The 20,550-nt window shown below is 36.7% G+C and overlaps 2 protein-coding genes across 4 annotated transcripts; one reads left to right on the top strand and one right to left on the bottom strand.

Moving 5' to 3' along the window:
• The first annotated feature begins 445 nt into the window (after nucleotides 1-445).
• Nucleotides 446-8,115, top strand: tbrg1 (transforming growth factor beta regulator 1). Of its 3 annotated transcripts, none has more exons than XM_007562776.2 (15): nucleotides 447-671; nucleotides 804-941; nucleotides 1,322-1,379; nucleotides 1,481-1,563; nucleotides 1,756-1,792; nucleotides 2,081-2,143; nucleotides 3,463-3,699; nucleotides 4,305-4,375; nucleotides 4,470-4,714; nucleotides 4,786-4,922; nucleotides 5,036-5,182; nucleotides 5,308-5,405; nucleotides 5,598-5,708; nucleotides 6,731-6,876; nucleotides 7,669-8,113. In XM_007562776.2, the coding sequence occupies exons 2-15, from the start codon at nucleotides 823-825 to the stop codon at nucleotides 7,755-7,757; spliced, it is 1,641 nt and encodes a 546-aa protein (XP_007562838.1). In that variant the 5' UTR covers nucleotides 447-671; nucleotides 804-822; the 3' UTR covers nucleotides 7,758-8,113. The 3 variants fall into 3 exon arrangements, with proteins under 3 accessions (XP_016532260.1, XP_007562838.1, XP_007562837.1); XM_007562775.2 differs by having other exon boundaries at nucleotides 801-941; XM_016676774.1 differs by lacking the exon at nucleotides 2,081-2,143 and having other exon boundaries at nucleotides 446-671; nucleotides 7,669-8,115.
• On the bottom strand, nucleotides 8,103-17,598 carry siae (sialic acid acetylesterase). The gene is made up of 10 exons (XM_007562777.2): nucleotides 17,408-17,598; nucleotides 16,680-16,844; nucleotides 14,141-14,295; nucleotides 13,408-13,546; nucleotides 12,695-12,902; nucleotides 12,189-12,274; nucleotides 11,973-12,106; nucleotides 11,698-11,852; nucleotides 11,159-11,345; nucleotides 8,103-9,467 (listed from the first exon to the last, which is right to left on the bottom strand). Exons 1-10 carry the CDS (start codon nucleotides 17,457-17,459, stop codon nucleotides 9,216-9,218), a joined length of 1,533 nt encoding a protein of 510 aa, XP_007562839.1. The 5' UTR covers nucleotides 17,460-17,598; the 3' UTR covers nucleotides 8,103-9,215.
• Between the last annotated feature and the right edge of the window lie 2,952 nt (nucleotides 17,599-20,550).

The following is a 20,550-nucleotide window of genomic DNA, read 5'->3' as shown; positions in this document are numbered from 1 at the left end:
GGAAACTTTAGGTAGCTTTAAAAAATATTGAAACAACACAAGTTTAGTTTTATACAGTCTGACAGAACTGACCTCTTGAGGTTTTAGGTTAAGAATTGCAGAATACACACACACACACACACAAAATAAATAAATAAATAAATAAATAAATAATGCACAAAAACATACATATAACACCTTTATGAACCAATTTCGAAAGTTTAACAGCAAAAATAAAATTAGACTTAAGTTGGTCATTTTCATGGTACTTTACATGTATTCAATTTTAATCATATTATTAGGGCCAGCAAATCGCTTATATGTAATACTACCACTACTATTTTCATGTGCGAAAAACTTTCTATTTTTGCAGTGACGGAACTTTTAATTTGTTAATTCATTTTGGGTTAAAACCGGATATCCTGTAAAAGTGCTCACGAATGAAATGCTCGGAATAACAACATTGTCTAGTTTTTTTTTTTTCTTTTAGATGGAAACTGAATCAAATGTGTGTTCATAAAAATAAAGCTTGTTGCTTAATTGCTAAAAAGACATAGAGAATCACTAACATGTCGGCTAGTTAGCATTAGCGCTCAGTCTCAGTCTCACTCTGAGAGTAAACAACACAAAGGTTCCGCTTGTCACAGGACCTAACAGAAAGGAGCACCTTAGGTTTTGCTGCATTGCTGCAGGTATTCGTTTGCTGGAAATCAAACAAATTATGATTCCTGTATTTAATGTTGTTACCACACGCTAGACCATACATATACACGAAGTCTTAGTTTCTGTACTGGCTGTTCTAATATTTCTATTTTCCCCAGCAGAGTATTTGCCCTGTGGTCAATGGAGTCACTCAACTCGTTTGAATCTGAAATGGAGCCTGATGGGCAGACAAACTACTCTCTTTTTCCTGCTCTGGACAGTATAGCAAGCCTGTCTGGAACAGCAGAGAATCTAGAGAGGTCTGTTCAAAAATACTGCAGTTGTTGCTAAACGTATTTTTTGTGCATTAGCATAAATGGTAAACAAGTTGTGTATACGCATAATTTATTGTACTCAGCTATATGAACAAGATCTTAACTGCACACTGAATTTTAACTTTGTCTCTGGAAATCTGAAGAGGGGCTGAAGTTTGGACCTTCCAGAGGCTTAAAATTCTTGTACATTGTGTTTTCTATGATTTGTTTTTGTTTATAGCTGTGTCTCAGTTACATGCTCAGAATGAATTAGGATAAGTAGACATAATGTATTCTGGTCACCAGTTACCTATTTCTCAGTGCGTCATCTTATTTTGATTCAGTCATCGTCGTTATGTTTTATGTGTTTGTTTATCCGTTTGCAGTGAACCACCCAGTGAAATTACTGAGAAACCAAATCTCACATGGCTTGATGCCGCTCAGGTATTACTCGCAAATTTATTACACCTAATTCTGCCAGCATCTGCTGCTTTAGCCGTTTATTTGGGTTTCTGTGGCGGTAATTTTGCTTTTTCTGGTGCAAGATCGTACTGGAGGAAGCTGGCCGTCCCATGCACATAAAGGAGATTAAGCAGAGAATCATTGACCGGGGACTTGTTCAATCCAAGTACAGTATTCGTTCTCATTTGATGCTAAAAGTTTTCGTGTGCATTTTAACACTAAAAGTTCCTCTTTTGATATTCGGTGACGTTAGCATGCATTAATTTGAACAAAACTGTAAATTTTGTATGATGTTCTGTCACACTCTTATTAGTTATTTCTAAACCTACCTGTGATTTCATTGTTATGTTCTCAACAGTGCAAAATCGAGCCTGGAAGCCGTCATGTATCGTGAAGTAAGGACTGTTTATTTTCCTACACTATTGAAGTTCTCCCTTGCGTTTGTGTGAATGTCTTTTAATTTCTCCATGTTTTCCCATCCTGCTTTGTTGACCATATTTGATCATATATGAACATTTTTGAACTGTGATTATGTCGAAGGGTTGCTTAGAGCCAACATGCATAATCCTTAGAACTGCTTTAGCTAACAAGGATACAGTTTACCTAAACCTGACCGACAGATTTAGGCTAAATAGATTTTCCTCCCCCAATGCATTCGGCCTCAGTCTCACACTATGTTTCAGACACAAAAAGGCAGCAGGAGATTCAAGAGGATTGAAAACAGAAATGGAGTCTTTGCATTACTGGTGAGTTTTCTGGGAAACGGACGTTTGTTTTACACCAACCCTAAAAGCAATATTTAATTTACAAAAATGTACATAGACATTTTCTGATGTACTGTTTACTACTGAGGCCACCGTAGATACAGAAGATCTATGTTAGACGTATGCAGAGTTTGTTGGTAGATTTGTTTTTGGACAAATATTTACATACCACAATCCAAAAAATAGTTTGTTAAATATTTATTAAAGTAATAATTTGAATTAAATACAAAGAAATTAGTCATATTTAGTAAATATGGGTTCCAATGTGTCTTGTTTGTCAGATTAAAAGTAGCTTTTCAAAATAACAATCTACAGGCAGATATTAAACTGCCTGTAGGTTGACTCACATTTCTGTGTCATTAGACTAACATTTCTGCATTAAAAATAATTTTTATTGGTCTGACATAATATTGTAATCCTAAATGTCACCTTTTTATGAGTGGTAAGCAAGAAGCCGTCATAATTCACATGAATACAATCTTTAAAACATCAGTCTTTGTGGAATTAATCTTTATAATGTGTTTTACTTGAGATGCTTTCCAATAATACCCTAATTTATGGAATGTGACTGTACATTAAATAAATAATTAAAGCATCAGTAATATTTAAATATTTATTAACTACAGTGTAATCCAATTACATTTCATAGATAAGATATTAATTCATTATATTAAAATATTCGATTTTTTTTTTTTTTTTTTTGCAAATCATAGGCTGTAATTCATAGTGAAATTATTTAAACTGCCTCTGTACAACTTCAAAAGAACCCAAACATCTGATTGGTTAACCTGAACAACAACTCAGACTGCAGACCCTGAGGTTGAGCAGTCTGAGTCCCACCTGATGATTGACTCAGGTCAATCATCAGGCATGATGATTTTAGGCATGATAGACTAAAATAAAATTACATAAAATAAACAGATTATATTAGATGATTATGAAATATAAGGAATGCACATTTGCAGAATTATTTTCACCTTTGGTAAATAAAATATTTCATTTGAATAGTTATTGAGAAGTGTGTTTCTTTCACGTATGTGTTTACATTTTCATAGAAATTATTAGATATGCAAATATTTATTCAACGACTTCTTGATGTATCGAATTGTGGCACTTGTGCCTTTGGAGACATTTGAATGTTCCATCTAAAGCTTCAACAGTCCGAGCATATTTTGTTATTTGTTTGTCATTATAGCATTTCATGCGAGATCCTCTGTTAACTGTCCACATTCCACTAAGCTGAAAGCAACACAGCTTCACGTACTCTGAACACCTTCCTGTCTCTCTCTGCCTCCTTGCAGACCGATGAGGAGCGGCAGCAGGCCCTCACAGCCCAGGCTTTCCTCAGCTCGCCGCCGCCGGCGCCTCAGAGCGGAGCCTCCAGCTCTGGCTCCGGGGCCTCCATGCCTGCTTTTCCCTCTCCCTCAAGTTCCTCTGAGCAGAAACCGAAGATAAAGAGAGGCCAGCGAAAAAACCAGAACGAGAAGTACAGACTGAAGTACCAGAGGCTGCGCAAAGCTGCTCGCACCATGATATTTGTAAGGAAACTTTGCACTCATGTTTGTCAAGGTTTTGTTTCTCATGAATACAATGAGCTACATCCTTAGAACAAATATGGATTTAGCTAAATGCTATATACTAACTTTGTACAAATAGTGATGAGAAAAAAAAAGCACATTTTTGTTCAGTTCTGGGTTTTCTTTATGGTGTCATTTTAGTGCTCAAACACTGAGTGACAAGTGAAAGATTACTCTTCTCTATTATTAAAATTGATCTGATTCTTATCATATTCCAACATAATTTTAATCTAACGTCAAGTGTACAGCAGTGCACAGCACACTGGTAATGCATGTAAAATAAATACAAAGCCATATCGAAAAAGTTGTTAAAAAGTTTAACCCTGACTTCGTATCTAAACTTAGCATCACTTATTTGATGCAGCCATTTTCTGCACTAATAACTCACCTGTTGATGTAAAGATCTGAAAGGTAGCCAGCCGCCTTTCATGCCTGGAGAACCTGAACATGATGATGTTTTTTTATTATGTACTTTCTTTTCACTGACTGCAGAGATGCATGTATAGGTGATGAGAAATGTGAGTATTTTGGCGTGCAGCCTGACTGTACTGCTCTCCATTCCTCAGGAAAATGCTGCACTCTGTGATGAAATTGCTCACACAGAAGAGAAGTTTCTAAGAGCAAAAGAGGAGCGCAAGTAAGTACATATAAATATAGATTTTGTACTTAATTTTTTTCAAGCAGATCTCCAAAGCTGTGTGGTAAATTGGGTTACTTTTCTTGTCGTCTAGGTTCTTATTAAAGTCCTTGTTGCAGTACCAGACTCTGTCAGAGGGGGAGCTACTGCCGACACCCAGTTCCAGCTCCGTTCCTTCTGTTCCACCTGCGCCACTGACTTCAGCTCCTGCTGCAGGGGCTTCAGGCTCGTCTTTGGTACATAACCCGATGTCACTGGTGTCAATAGGAGAGGAGGGTCTCCTTAAAAAACCCAAGAAAGAAAGGAAAGACCGGGGAAAGGAAAACGGAAAGGAAGAATGTAAGCGTGAAAGCGAGCATATACGCGTGACTTGTTCGGATATAGGTAAATGTCACAAAATGTGTCTCCAGTTCCAAAGAAGATGTCCAAGAAGAGGAAGCTGGCAGACGGGTCACGCAGACTGGTGCAGCCCATTCCGCTGGACTCGTCGGGCCGTCCCGTGTTTCCCATCGTACTCGGAGGTTTAACAGTCTACAGCCTAGGAGAGGTTAGCATCTGAGAAGACTCTTTAATAATATAGCTATAGCATTAAGTTAATATATATTTGTAGCTAACACCAACCTCTGTTTATTGAATCCGATCTTCTTGGCTGCTCTTCAGATAATCACAGACAGGTCGTTGTTTTATGATGAGTGTGCCATATACCCAGTGGGCTTCTGCAGCACGCGTGTCTATGCCAGCATGAAACACCCTGAGCAGCAGTGCCTCTACACCTGCCAAATTAAGGACGGGGGGACAGGCCCACAGGTGAAAACACACAGATGTTAAAATCACAGATTTGACATAAAGTCTTCTGAGGTCAACACACATAAGCAGATTTATTGCATGGTGGGTTAATCTTTTTTTTTTTTTTTTCTACCTTCCATCTCTAGTTTGAGATTGTACCTGAAGAAGATCCTCAGAATGCCATTGTAGCCTCCTCTGCTCTAACATGCCATTCAAATCTGCTGAAGGCTATCGCGTCCAACAGGTAGAATGTTTAACCACAAAAAGCCCTACTAATTATTCCTGAGGTACTTAAAATAGAAAAACAAAATCATGTCTCAGTCTAAACACATGGTTGATATAGGTGCCAAACAAAAATTGTTGAGCCTAATTAGTTTTTTTGTGACTGTTCTTAAAACACTTAATACTGATTATCTTTAACATTTTCCTTTCTTAGTTCCCAGGCCGTGGCGCCCATAATTCCATCAGGAGCGGACTTCTTCGGCTTCTCTCATCCGACTATTCAGAATCTCATCCAGAGCTGTCCTGGAGCTCGCAAATGTAGCAAGTGAGTTCTTTTAGCCTGTTGCATATAAGCTATAATCCTTCTTACACACTTAGTTTTCGGATCTGTTTCAGTCACATTGTGTTTATGGAATATTTTTCAAATTAGAATTTAACACAAAGTGAAAAGTAAAGTAAGAGTCATGCAACAACCAGTCAAAACAAATGCTGAACTAGGTAAATAAAATTTGTGCAGTAAGCTTAATTTTGATTAAACAACTGGCAGTAGTTCCACATATTACAAAAAAAACAAAAAAAGACAAACAAAAAAAAAACTTTGAAGCCACTTTTTGTGATTTGTTATTTATTTAATCATTAATTTTACTTATTTAAAAATGTCATGCAATCTGTAATAATTTTTCCCTCTAAGAACACAATAGAAACATTTAGTTTTAAAGTACAAAGCATGTGAAGTTAAAAGAAAATGGAAGTTTTAAAACAAAGCTGTGTTTTTAAAATTTGCTTTAATATACCCTCATATCTTTTCATTCATGACAAACCGCTGTTCAGCTTCCTGTCAAAGACTCTCCTTTTTTACAGTGCTGCTTTTATGAATTTTGATCATGTGGTAGCAACTGAAGTGGCTGCATGATGTTTGAATATCATGTGATGTAATATTGTTTTAGACTGCAATGGTGATTTCCACTGCAGTTGTGATTGTCCCACTTTTTTTTTCCACTTTTTTCCACTCGTGATAATGTTTTACCACTCTATTAAATTCATCAATAGGAATCTACATCAGACTTGGGGATAAAAGGCAGAATCAGTCCAATGTGCTGTACATGTGATTTGAATGTAAATTGTTAATGCATGAAACATTTGAATATTATGGCCTACGTTGCGTCCAACTGCACCTTGTTTCTTTATTTGATTTGAATTTGTAGTATTGAAGAACAAAACTGTTGCAAACTTGCGCTAAGTTTATAGAGTTTAGACAACCACAGAATAGAAAATCAGCTGCAGCTCAGCAGTATGGTCTTTAATGGTCTTTTTTCTTAACTGTGCAATTTTGCTTTCACCACCCAGCTACAGATGGATTCGTTTCGAGGTGTGTCGTCATGGTGATGGCCAGCTCTCTCACAGCCTATCAGAAGATGACGCCTCGATTAGCTTCGAGGCCTACCTGAGACACCAAGGCCTGGATGGGAGCCTCAAGATGGAGCACATCACAGGTGCGGTAGCATGTTAATGCTATGCAGTATGGCAGATTGCCCCTTTTTATGGTGGTTCATGTAACTTGGAGAACTGCTTCAGTCAGGTATGAAAAAAAACAAAAAACAAAACAAATTGACATAAATAGTGACATTCAAAGTAGCAGCAACATGATTATTTTTTATATCAATAAAAACAATTGGAAATTGTTACATATATCTTGTAAATATTTTAAAACTGTGGCATATCTGAAGATGCTTACATAAATATAACCAGTTCATTGTTGTCCTCAATGATTGACCGACCATAATTATGTTGTATGAGGGAAGCAGAACTTTTGTTTAGTACATGTAAACATCAAACCCACTTCTTCCCCATTATTGTGGCAAACATGAAATGTCATTGAATCATAAAACTGAGTTCTTTGTGGTGAAGCCTACATTTAAAGTAAAGATACTCTTCGGTATTTACTTATTTGTGGCATTGGATGCACACCATTTGTAGTAACCAGTTTACCAGGTTGGCATAGTTTGCACATCACCTGATCAGGTTGGAAATCAAACTCTTTGATTTAAGATAGAAGTAATAAACACGTCAGTAAACTTGCAGAATACGCCAAATAACCAGAGCTAACCAGTTATCTGCTGGTTTATCACTGTTTGGCTTGTAATAAACTCAGAACTCTTTGACAAGTGATTTCTGGCTTCCTTATTCCAGGGAGTCTATGAACTTTGCCCTCAGGTTGCCCAGGTGGTCCGCTGGCTGACTGTGAATGAATGCACCCGTTAATGTTTAGTCTTTTCTTTCTTCAGGACAATCGCCTCCATCTCCTAGTTCCTCGCATCAGCAACACCAGACCTCTCCCACCATGAAGCCCTCCACTTCTTATTTTGGCTCCTGAGAGTCCTCTCTGAACTCGTGTCTTTTTTTTCCTTCAGTTCACCATTTCAAAAATCCGAGGCTTGTTGAACTCAAACATTTCTAGTGTGTGATCTTTCAGGATTTCTCCAATGAAATACCCAAGGGTGTCTACATGGTAAACATGGCTGAGCTGTTGTGCGCAAAAAATGAGTCAAATATCTGGTTTCTGTATGTTAGTATAAAGGTTGATGTCTGTAGAAATTCTTTATATTGTTCCATTTGTAAAGTGTACAATCTTGTCGATCAACGTGGATTACAGAAGCAAACGTTACATAGCTGTGTATAATCACGAAGAGTTGCAAATAGAATTAAAATGCCATTTAAGTGTTTTGTCCCAAGAGTATGGATTTATTTTACATTTGTTTGCTTCATTATAAAAATAAGTAAATGATAGATCAGCATCTCCACACATTTTTAACATTCCAGACAAATTAGTGCAATTCCTCATTTTTCAAAATATACACACAAGCATTACAATGAATGAACACACAATGTTGACTGAAACATGGCTGGGTGGATAGATGGGAACGTCGATCAAATGATGGTTTAAAAGACAAAAACAAAGGGATTTAAAATTTAAACAATATGAAACGCAGTCAAAGTACAGTTTCCTCCCCAATACTTTAATGGAAAATACGTCAAAGAAATATGTTCGAGACCCTCTAGGAACCCTGCACATCCGATTTTTACACATTTTCAGGAAATTATCAATTTTTATAATAATCCAATGATCTACTATAGTTTTGGTGTTTCCAGGTTTTTTTGGGGGGAAAAAAATGACTTGGAAAAACATGTTCCCAGACTTATAAATCATCTACAACTTGTATGCATCCATCTGCAGTTTGTCCAATATCCTTTAGCATTTTCTCCTTGTTTTCTATCCACCCATTCATTCTTTCCCATCTATTCCGGTCTGTGGTTTCTACAGGCTCCGTATTTAAATCTCAACTTCTGTAGAAATATCACCCATAAATGAACAGTACTTTGTTTTGAGAGGATTTGTAGTGAATACAAAAGAGAACGACAGAATTGATTCTGAAAAATAATTTGACATAAAACTATAAAATCAGAATGGGTGAAATATTAAGACAATGGTTTTCACAACATAATCCTCGTTACACCAAGAAATCAGACTTATTGCATCACCTGATGACACACATTACAGCATAAACAAAGTTTAGACATTCTTATGCGTGTATGATCATAAAATTATCCATTTATCCTGAGAAAACTGGCTCAAGTTGTCACAGTACTCAATATTGTCGTCATAAAAAACAGTAGAGTCAACATATCTTAGACACCTTTGCGGGCATAATTGTATGCTTTTACCAGTCATTTCACTGTTCATAAAAATAGTGGATTTTGTTAATTAGAAAAGAGAAAAAAAATAAATTTAAATCCCTTCATTTTTTCCCCCTGACCTTCTAGTTTAGGTGCTTTACCAAATTTGATTGCCTGCGTATCGATTGGCGATAAAAGGAGGCGCAGGTAAATTCTTACTGGAATCATAAACAGGACATGCTTTAAATTCACAGGGCCAGTCGCTCCATCCGTATCTAAGAGCAGCAACTTTAGATGGTGGGCATGCAGAGGCAGACAGCTGGATGGTGATCTGATTCCAAACCATAATGGGAGCTGGTGACCAAAGGGAGTCGGATTCACATGACGCATTCTTCTCTGAGCAACAGATCTGCAATTAAAAATAACAAAAATTATAACATGATTTTTTTTTTTGTCATTCCAGTCAAATACAATATTAACATCTAAAGGTATAGTAGTATTGTTTTACATTATGCAAGGTCAGTTAATGTAGAACTTTAAGAAAATGGTGAAAAAAATGCTACTCCAGTAAGTTATTTCAGTAACCATTTTAAAAGTAAAAAATGCATATAATTATTACACCGCATTAATTTAAAGTGTATATTTCTGTTCAATTTATTTAGTTTACAGCTAATGGAAACCCAAAGCTTGGTTTCAAAGTATGTGTAGACTACATAAGACTTATTTAAAAAAAAAAAGTGTTTTCACAACATAGGCTATTGAGAAGTAAATCCATGTACAATATAATACAAGGTCAGAGTTCATTTTGCGTGAATTGTTGCAACAATGTGCCGTGAAGGCGATCAGCCTGTGCTTCTGCTGAGGTTGCTTTAAAAGTTGACTTTAGCTTGTCTGCATTATTGAGTCCAATAATGTCAACTACAATACTCCAATAGAAAGCTTGGCTCCCGAAATCTAAACTGACTGTAGAAACTGCACACTGGATCTCAAACAACTTGGATTAATTGCCACTTTTCTCTTCCTCTAGACTCTAGGACCTTGGTGTTCTAATGAAATGCTACATTTACTTTCAATACAAAGGAGAACTTTGGAAGAGTCACGTTAGTACCTTTTCTCTCTTGTCCAGAAGTGTTTTAACGCAAGAAATTCGACAATCATACTTTAAACATCTGTGTGCTTTTGGTAAGCCAGTTTTGAGCACCCAGTACCATTTTTTTAAATTTTCACAAATTAAAGACTTTATATGGTTGACAAAGAAGAAGGGGGGGAAAAAGTGCCTTACAATTCAGTCCCGGACAGAAACCAACGCCTCAAATACTAACTTTAGCATTTGAGGTAACATCCTTCTTAATGATATATGGTAGTAAAATGGTCATAATTTTCCCCACTAGTGCTATAAAAGCAGAAGAAACTCTCACTCCCAGCTATATTAACACAGAAGAAAGCCATGGTAAACTCATTAAGTCGTTTCTCAGCCCTCACCGTTTAAAGCCCATTTGCTGTTCATAAATTCTTTGATGTCATGCCCAAATGTCTAAACATGACGGTCACCATACGTCATCCGACCTCTGACCCCTTACTGCTACATTTACAATCAATTTACATTATTTATGCACAGCCGTGAACCAAATGTAGAACGTGGACAGATTCCTTTGTGCAAGTGCCAGACACGAAATGGACAGGATTTAGGGTTGTGGGATCTTTGAGTCTGCAGCTACGTATTATCAGACTAATTCAGGGCACAAATGATGACATTCTTGTCTTTTTGAGTTCTTATGCCATCCCCCGATGAAATGAGCAGGGCAATGAGCGGCATCTTAAAAATGCTAAAGGAAAGGCACCACTTGACATTCTGACTCCAGCTGCTCTCCACACAGAGTGGATGAGGGCAGAATCTACCTCCAACTTTTGAACAGACTGCTGCAGTTGTCCTTGTTGCTTTTGAAAATGTTTTTCTTCCACTCAATAAATGCTTGAAATACATTATATGTAAAGGACTTCCGTGATATACAAAGTTCACTTTTTGAATTGAATAACTGAAATAACTTTAATAATATTGTAATGTATAGAGTAGCACCTGCATTCTGCTGCGATCCTCACCTCAAATATGTCTTTAGATGGTGTAACGAAGATCCCCTGGTCATAGGTGACGTTGACTGTGCTTTTACTCGGCACAATTACTTTGGGGAAAGGTCCCTGAAAAGAGATGCCTTTTTCCCCATAAGCCACAGCTCTGGCACCCAGCGTTAGTCTGTGGGCAACATCTTGTTTGTCTCTAGGGTGGATTCTGAAATAGAAAATTATTTTCCATAACACTGCTACAGAATATGAGCAAAGAAGACTAAAGATAGTCAATACAGTAAAATATAGAAGAAATCCGGACAAATCTCTCTCCATTTATTTCTGTCCTCAAAAAACTCCTGCATTTTTCTCCTCAACACTTGAAATATTGTCATATTATTTGACAGCATAGCTCACACTTCTTTGTTCTACTGTGGCCACACTTTGGCTGATTTACGCTCCTGAAGACCACAGCTGCATGAATTTCTGCCAACATGGACGACTGCTGTCCAAAGCAAGTGCATTCAAATTTTGAACAGATTCTAAGTGCACAGCATTTTTAGAAATTGCATCCTTACGTGCCATATGGTGAAGTTTTATCTGGTAAATCGAAAGCAACCGCCATAAAGGTGTTCTTCATCCTAATGTTTGGGACAAATCCCACGTCTGCAGTCTGGTGCCAGCGAATGTCTGGAAAGCCGTCATCTGTGGCGCTTTCTTTGTACGTGGATAGCTGTACATGCAAATAAATAATATACCTGATGCAAAATAACTGTAGAAATACAAATATTGCTTTGTGTCTTCTGCTTGTTTGGCTCTTTTTTAAATTTAAAGAGCAAAATGCGCTGCATACTTGGACAAATCCAAATGGGAAGTCAGGAGCAGTCTGCCCCCCCGAGCCTTGGTGAAATGCCATCCTCCAGTCATTTATCATTGTAGGGAATGAGCAGTTGTACTTGTCCTTATGGTACTCTGCATTCGCCTCACCTGGAAAGGAGAAAACATTTTTATGGATTTTTGTGGAGTATAAATTTCTCAAAACGCCTTTCATATGTCATGGCTTTGCTACCTTGGTACCAGATGGCTCCGTAGATGGTCATATTGAGGAATGGATGGATCATTGCATTCCACAAAACGGTGCTGTTCAGCATAGAACTGAGGGATCAGAACAAGCAGAGAGCAGAGATTGTTAACCCTTATCGCCCGAAAGGTGTCGCAGATGACATTTTTTGCACGCCATCTTTGCGATACTTTGCACTATCTGAAAAATTCCAACAGCTTGTGAAAGGGGAGACATTGCACTTTCCAGCCAATATTGGGTTACTATGGTAATTTTACTCCTGCTGCAGCAGGGAGCATGTTTTTCTTTGGCTTAATCTCATGAAACACTCTTTTAATAGATGGTAAATTGCAATAACTGTTAGATATTGAAAGTTTCAGTTGTGATGGAGAAATGGGAAAATGTATTTACTCACCAGACATTAAAGAACTTTGTACAATTAAAATAAGCAAAAATATCCAGGTGGATATATGAAACTTAGGGCTTAAAGGGTTTTAAACAATAAGGAGACATACTTTTCAGTTTGCTGGATTATGTCGTCTTCAAGTTCATACATGTCCTCACTCGGCACCAGTCCACACTGCTTCAGCGCTCTTGTGGACGACCAGGCTTCTACTGGTGTGCCTCCCCAACTTGATTCCACCAGTCCTATGGGGTAATTCAACTTCTCATACATGTAACGCCCAAAGAGCCAGCACAACCCAGAGAACTCTGCCAGCACACCTGTAAGTCAGAAATATTATAAAGCTCAGGTGAGAAGTTTACATACAATGAATATTGGATTAATTTGTGGCTATTAACTACAAGTTTGAGCTGCTGTAGTAGCATGGAATGATCATAAAACAAACAAACAAACAAAAACCAAGAACTGGATGCCTGGTTGAATGCATCCTGTAAGGATGTTCAAAAAATCCTGACAGCAGTCTAAATTACACACAGACTCAAATTTCTACATACACCCTCGCTGATCTTTGGCTGAATAGCTGATGGTTACAAAAACGGTGTTATTGGTGTGAAAGCTCCTAAGAAACATTTTATAAAATATTGGTGGGGTGTAGATGTAATTCTGATACTGTTGGGATGAGAGAAAATCCACAGTAAATCTGTCCATCCGATATTAGATTAAATCATTAAACATTGCCACTGTATGTTGTGCAATCATTCCCCTCATATAGCTCAGTACACAGAACTAAAACATTGAACAGTTTATTGGAAGAAACAGTCTTACTGCTGTTGGGAGCAGACCAGGGTATTTCCACTTGGATGAGATCAATCAGCTCAGTTTTACTCATGTTCAAAGCCGTCATAAAAGGCCTTACATGAGGATATTTAGATGAGAGCGCAAGCTCCTCAGATGAATTGAAAATCTATTTGAGAATAAAAAAGAAAATGAAATAAGTAAACTGTGAAGTTTAGACCAGATCTTCTATTGAACTATCCTAACTTTTAAGGTTTTTTCCCCCCCAAGGAAGTTCCAGCTCTCAACTGAGACTCATGCAGGAGGCGGCAAGACAGATTGACTGTGTGAAAATCCTGTTTGCCTTGCTGCCATTCAAAGGTCAAATCAGAGTCACACAATTACATAATTATAAGCATTTCATTCACTTATTGCTTGATCCTCTCTTCTTTTGAGACAATTTAAATATGGCTGCTGTAAACCAATGAGGCTGCCTTTAACTCGTGATGAAAGCAGTTCCTTTCTCTGGTCCAGCAGAAAACTAGTGCGGGATAGTTAAAGTTCACTGTGCTAAAGCCACAATGTTATCTTTGTGGACATAAACTGCTGCTTAGTATGCACTAGCACTGATATATATATATATATATATATATAGCACCTGACCATTTCCACCCAACTGCAAACAGCACCTGGCAGCTATTCCAGTGACTTAGTAAGAAGAGGGTTAAATGTTTTCTTTCAGTCCCAGATCCAGTCAGACAGGTGTTTACTGCACATAGTTTACCTGGGACACTGTGAATAACATGTTGCTCTGGCCTCCACATAGCCAAATGTCTCCAAACAGCACATCTTTCAGGCTACTTATGCTACCTTCAGCTACAGCGTATATGCTGTAGGGACCACCAGCGTCAACGGGCTCAAGGGTGACTTGCCAAATGCCTGTTGGAGGAAAAAGAAATCATCAATACATGCAATCAAACCAAAATATTTTCTGTGGGTTTTATTCTGAATTATTTGCAATGGTGGGTAAAATTAGTTTGTCACACGATGTAGCTTGTGAAAAAAGTTAAAACCCCGACACTGCACTGATGACACATTTTTGACTTGGAATCTACAGGCTTGGCAAAGCCAGAAAACAAGCTCGTAAAATTGGCGATTTCACAATCTGAATGATGGGTGATTGAGCTATGCTGTTAACCTGCTCTGTCCTTTTACAGTAATGACTTGCAGAACTGTTGAGGATCACAAGGTACAGTTATCTTCATTTTATTTAGAACAAGTGATAAATGTGGTGATAAGAAAACATCTATGGAATTGCAATGATGTGTGGTATTTGTGTTCTGAGCTGTGCACATGCAAGCTAAATCAAATGGTTTTATTATCTCCTCATTATGCAGTCAGGTTCTCCAGAGTCCTGCTAATGACCTCATTACTTGACTAAGGTGTGTTGATGCTCAGACGCAGCTAAAAATTGTAGGACACCATCCCTCGAGGCCTGCATTTGAAAACCCCTGCTTTAGAAAATGCATTTAGACGTGTGCTTAAAGGAGAAATGTCATCACAAATCTTCATCATTGTTACTCTTTATTTCACCACAATAATTTTATTGAGATTAAAATTCTCTTTTGCAGGAGAATCCTGGCCATTTGTGTGAGCAGCACAAAAAAAAACACATAACAGCCTTACTGTTTTTGTTTATGAAGGCAAATAATTTTAAAACTCACTGACAAAAAAAGAGCCTTTAAAACCAAACCTTTTCCAAAACAAAACTTCTATATCTGGACAATGGTCTGCCTTCTGCGAATACACCATGTCACGTTTATTGCAGTAAACAGAAAATGGATTCTTGGCAAAATACAAGAATAAGTCAAATATCTGGTAAATTGACTATATTCATAAAGCAGTTTTCTAATCAAACTCACTGACCTAAAGCGTTTCACACTAATGTGAATTCACCCAATCACACTAACAGACGTGCATACCGATATCCAGATTCATAGGGAACTCTGGGTAATCTGTTAACATGTGACAGGAGGAAGTTGGAATCAAAACTATAACCTTCCTATTGCAAGACAACTAGCTTCCTGTATATCCACTTCTTGACAACACAGAAGAAAAGAAAATAGTGAGCAAATTTTCTCAGACGCTACTGGTTAGGAAACAAAGACAACATTTGTGACATTGGAAAGGTGAGGAGTGGTTTCACCTCACCCATCTGAAACTGTCTCTGGCTGAAAACACCCTATGCACACACTATGTGAAACAATTGGAAAGGGAAAAAAACCAAAAGCCGAGCAACAAAAACACAGCACAGTTCATTCCACACCTTATAATTGTAATTGTAAGCTAATTACTGAAGCCAGAAGATATGCTTACATGAAATGCTTTTCTGATTAATCTACATTGCTTTTTATTTTTCTTGAGGTTATTTTTTTAGGTTTTACTTCCATGTTATGGATAAGTGTGTTTGAAATAAAGATATGTAATAAAACTCACTTTGTGGACTTCATGTTAAGACCAACTTCCACAATGAATTGTGAAAGAAAAAGTGGGCATTTGTTTCAGTAAGTAATTTGTAAACATAACTTTGTTTTTGGAGAAATTAAAACAAGGTCCAACCATCTATGAAGTAGTAAGAATGCAGAAAAGGCACAGTAATTTGTAGGTACCAGCCTTTATTGACATCTTCATCAAATCATGATAAATATAACGATCTCGAAGCAAAATGACCATCACATACACTACCTATATTTGATAAATGGAGTTAATTCATTTTTATTTATTCCTATATCTGTTTTCAAAAAATTGGACCTAAGCTCCAAACCTATGGATACACAAATGCCTGCAGTTATATCACAAGACAGACTCAGTTATAGAGCAGAAAATTATGTTTCATAGACTGTTTCCTAACCACAAGCTTTGGTTTTCAGTTCCAGGTGATTGTCTTAATTGAAAGTGTAAGTAATACCATCACATACAATAAATGTGTCTAACATAATTAAGCTTGATTAGTTCCGATATGCCATGGTGGGTTTTTAAAAGTGGCACTTCAGTGAAGAAGCATTCATGAAAACATTGGTAATTCCACCTAATTAATAATCATAATTTCAAGTTGGCTGCTGGCTGTGTTGTTCGCAAAATCATTTGATCGCTTCATTTAACTCTGATTAGGGAAACGGTGAAAATCCCTCCCTCACGTCTGATGATAATTGGCGTAATTGAGGAATGACCTCAGTTTGTAGCCTGTACCCCACAGATATATATAAAAAATAAGCTTTTCCTGTTGACACACACAAAACAAGAAACAAATGTGCTGGATTTACCGTTTGTCACAGGGTCTGATAAGACTTTCTGTAGAACAGTAGAACTCGTCAGGTAGACCGCGACCTGCTCCCTCTCACTGCCGTACCCCCACAGGACAGCTTTCTGCGGGGCCTTCTGCAGCACCATGTGGTCTCCATAATAAGACGCAAAGCGCAAGGTTCCATCTTATCGAAGACAAAATGTGCCATAATAATAAAAAAGTAAATAATTAAAAATAGATTAAATCAATTTTAGAAAAGGTAAACACATAGATAATTGATTAAAACAAACAGTTAACAAATTTCTATCAGTAAAAAGAGCATAATTGTTTCACTATTTCTTATGGTAATTTGTAGTTATGGTGCACTAATGCAAGCAATAATTAAATAACATAAGATAATTAAAAGAACAACAGTACAGATGATCAAATTGTTAATATATTTTAAAAAAAAATTCTGAACACATCTACTTTCTGACTCATTAAATGCATTCGAAGTTTTAGGTATGAAGAAAATAGCAATGCATTTATTTATATTGCGGCATTTTTGTCTCTCCATACTTCTACCCACAAGGCAATATTTAGTGGAATAAGACTTCATATCACAACGGAGCACGACTTAATGAACTGCATGTATTTATAGGAGCTGGTTAACAGGGTGGGATTTGTGTTTTGTCAGCAAGTTTTCCAGGCACCCATACAATATGAGCCTAATTAACTAGAGACGCCAAAGGCATCCGATGTACTCACCGCTGTCGTGCAAAGCAGCTAAAAGCATCACAACTACAAAGATTAAAGCCATGACTTGAAGAAGACGGTTCAGGTTATTAAAATGACGAACAGTTCTTTCCACAAGTGTTGTTAGATTGCATAGTACAGAGACATGCCACTAAATCGAAACTTGTTTTACCAAGTCAGGTGATTAACCAAACTAACTGGGCGTCACAAATGCGGACTTTCAACATAAAAGCATGAACGAACAAAAATTAAAATAATTTACGCACTGTATACAGAAGTAGTTGCAGTCGTTTTTCCTGCTACAGTGTTTTTCACAACTTCATTTTAAATTGTGCAACAAAACAAAAAAAAAGCTTTGGAGTTTTTAAATTCTGTTTGTGTTATTTTTTTTAACACTTTATTGCGAAGTTAAAATATTATGCAATTGAATGTAGGAAGAAAGTCCAGCATTAAGTCTCTTCCATAGTGTTAGTCAACAGCCAACCCCTTATAACAATTAAATCCCAAAATAGAACTATCAACTTTATTTAAACAAATAGCATAATGTATTTGTCTTATAAGGATAAGACTGATGCATTTTAAATAATGAAGCAAGAATTTATTAATAATACAATGTTTTTGTAAACTGGTTTTATTTTGATATGCTAGTTTTTTTTTTTTTTCTCTGCCACCATTTATTTTACATCTTTGCTTCTTCTCTTTTATGTCCACACATTGTCCAATCCACGCTTATTCGTGCCCATTTTTCTGAACACAACTTACTAGTTCACTTCTGCTGGACCTTGTAGATATTATGTTTAATTAGTTATGGTTATGGTTCTGATAGGATTTCAGATCCATATAAGATATGGTGTGATTATGACCCTTTATCAAATCAAATCAAAGTTATGGTGAATGACTCCCTCCTTGTAAATACTACATATTTTAAACAACCAGTTGTAAAAGTGGATATAAAACTTATAATAGGAAGGACATATCGACAAATAGTTGGAAATAGACATTTTGTGAAAGATGGCTCATTTTTCTACACATTTTTATAACCTCTCTGTTTACTTCGCCTAAAGACTGGCCTTAATTTTGCAGATACTTTGGTTTTCGAGTATTTTCATTAAAACTCTGGCCTAAATGGAACTGGAGGCGTTCTAGGATTGTATCTTTAGAGATTGCAGCATCATGCAACATCACGAGATATGTAGCACAGTAAAGACACCGTTATATATTTTTTTAACTGAAAAGTGTCATAAGCTCATTTATGAAACCACATTAGATTTTTTTTTAGATTAGATTTGTTTTTTTGTTTTTTTTACTTTTATGAAAGCTAATGAATATTTATATTTACACATAAATTTAAAAGAAGGTTCAAATGCAAACATGTTCCTGAAACTCCCTAAAGCTTGCATAACTGTAGTAGCGTTGTGAGCTTAAATTCCAAGAAAGCTTTCTAAATGTCTTTTGAGAAACATGAAAGTGAAAACTGAATGCTACGTATCACAAATCAAAAGTTGGATTTCAAACTTTCCTTGAAGGGCTTCTCTACCCACAAAGCACTGTCTATTAATTATTATGCACTTATTTTATAATCAAATATGCAGTATAGCCACATTAATTAGATAATTTCTCAAATCTTTCCAGTGACTGTGATGTGCAGTGAATCCTTACGTAGGCCAAAGTAATTACCATCCAAAGGCCAGTATAACAGCATGAAAAATGGCAGCAGATGTAACATTAATTACCCAGCAATTTACTAGCCAGGTGTTTATTTACAAAAGGTTCTTACGCTTTGGTCTGTGGTAAAGATAAATGATCACACAGAATTCAGCTGACATGTTATTTACAAAATATATTTTTAAATATAAATATAAAACTCAAGTGATACATACAAATTAGAGTTCATAATAATGAAACAGGATTTAGCAATTAAAAATCTTTTTAACATGTGGAACTCAAAAATAATTGAAAACGCATCCATCTGCATATAAATGAAATAAAAATCAGACAACTCTTCCCGACAACTGTACGTGTTAATTAAAAGATACATATGTGAAATGTCATTTAGGTATTTTTCATGCATTTCTTTTTCTTTTTTTTTTCAATTTCACCAGTTTATGTTATGTCTGAACATACAGGAGACACCAAATACAGTTGGCATGCTTAACATAATCGGAAAGACCACTTTAGACATTTGTCTAAAGCTATTAAGTGATTGAGCCTAAAAAAAAACACAAGAATGCTCAATCACTCCTTAAAACTGCTGGATTATTGAATCACTCCAAATGCCGCTGCATCAGGCAGCTTAAGAAATTAAGCTGTTAGGACCTCAATTAGACAGTTTTAACTAACTGGATCAAAACTGGTAACCCAAAATATAAAATTAGAAAATTTACAAGAAGCCTGGTCCTTTCTAACAGACTACCATTTTATAGGGATCCATGATTAGTTGAACTTGTTGGCCTAAATATGTTGTAATTTTCCTACGAACAAAAAAAAATTGCTGTTTGTGACATGTCAAAACTCAATTATTTTAAAGATCGTATATCTTTAGTCATATTTTTCACCCCTGGTGGTCGCCATTTTTTCACCTCTGCAATGCATGCTGGGTTGATGACGTGGTTGCTTTGCATCCGTTCTGTACTGGACTCTATTGAGTAAACACAGGTAAGCTAACTTTCCATAGTAATTTCAAAACTGGACTAGATGCACATTTGTAGCAACCTTTTCTTGGTACCACGGTGGACAAATGTTTGTAGAAGCAGCCTGTATGTCTAGGTGTGTGGTTTTATCCACACATGGCCATTGAAGTGATTGGAAAAGCTTATGTCAATACATTGAACGCAAGAACATCTTGTGTAATCTGTAATTCACTCAATATGTTTTGTTAAAGTAGTACTTCAATACTAACGGTGCAGTCCAGAGTCCAAGCCAGCTCTCAAATTAGACTGAAGAACTTGAGTTGAAAATAGCCTTCCACCCCCAATTCATGGTCTACTCTGTCATGTTTTACAGCTAATTTTAAGACCTGAAATTGAGCTCCACAAATATGTTTGTGGTTTCATGCAAGAACCAAAATTTACGGCTGCTGTCCAAGCCTCTCATAGGTCTCTCAACGTATCATTTCCAATCCAACGTGTGATAAATCTCTCAGATTATCGCCTTAC

This window comes from Poecilia formosa, unplaced genomic scaffold (assembly GCF_000485575.1).
Source record: "Poecilia formosa unplaced genomic scaffold, Poecilia_formosa-5.1.2 Scaffold141, whole genome shotgun sequence".
Lineage (NCBI taxonomy): Eukaryota > Metazoa > Chordata > Actinopteri > Cyprinodontiformes > Poeciliidae > Poecilia > Poecilia formosa.
Note: the sequence above shows the minus strand (reverse complement) of the source record. Positions and strands in the feature narration are given on the sequence as shown.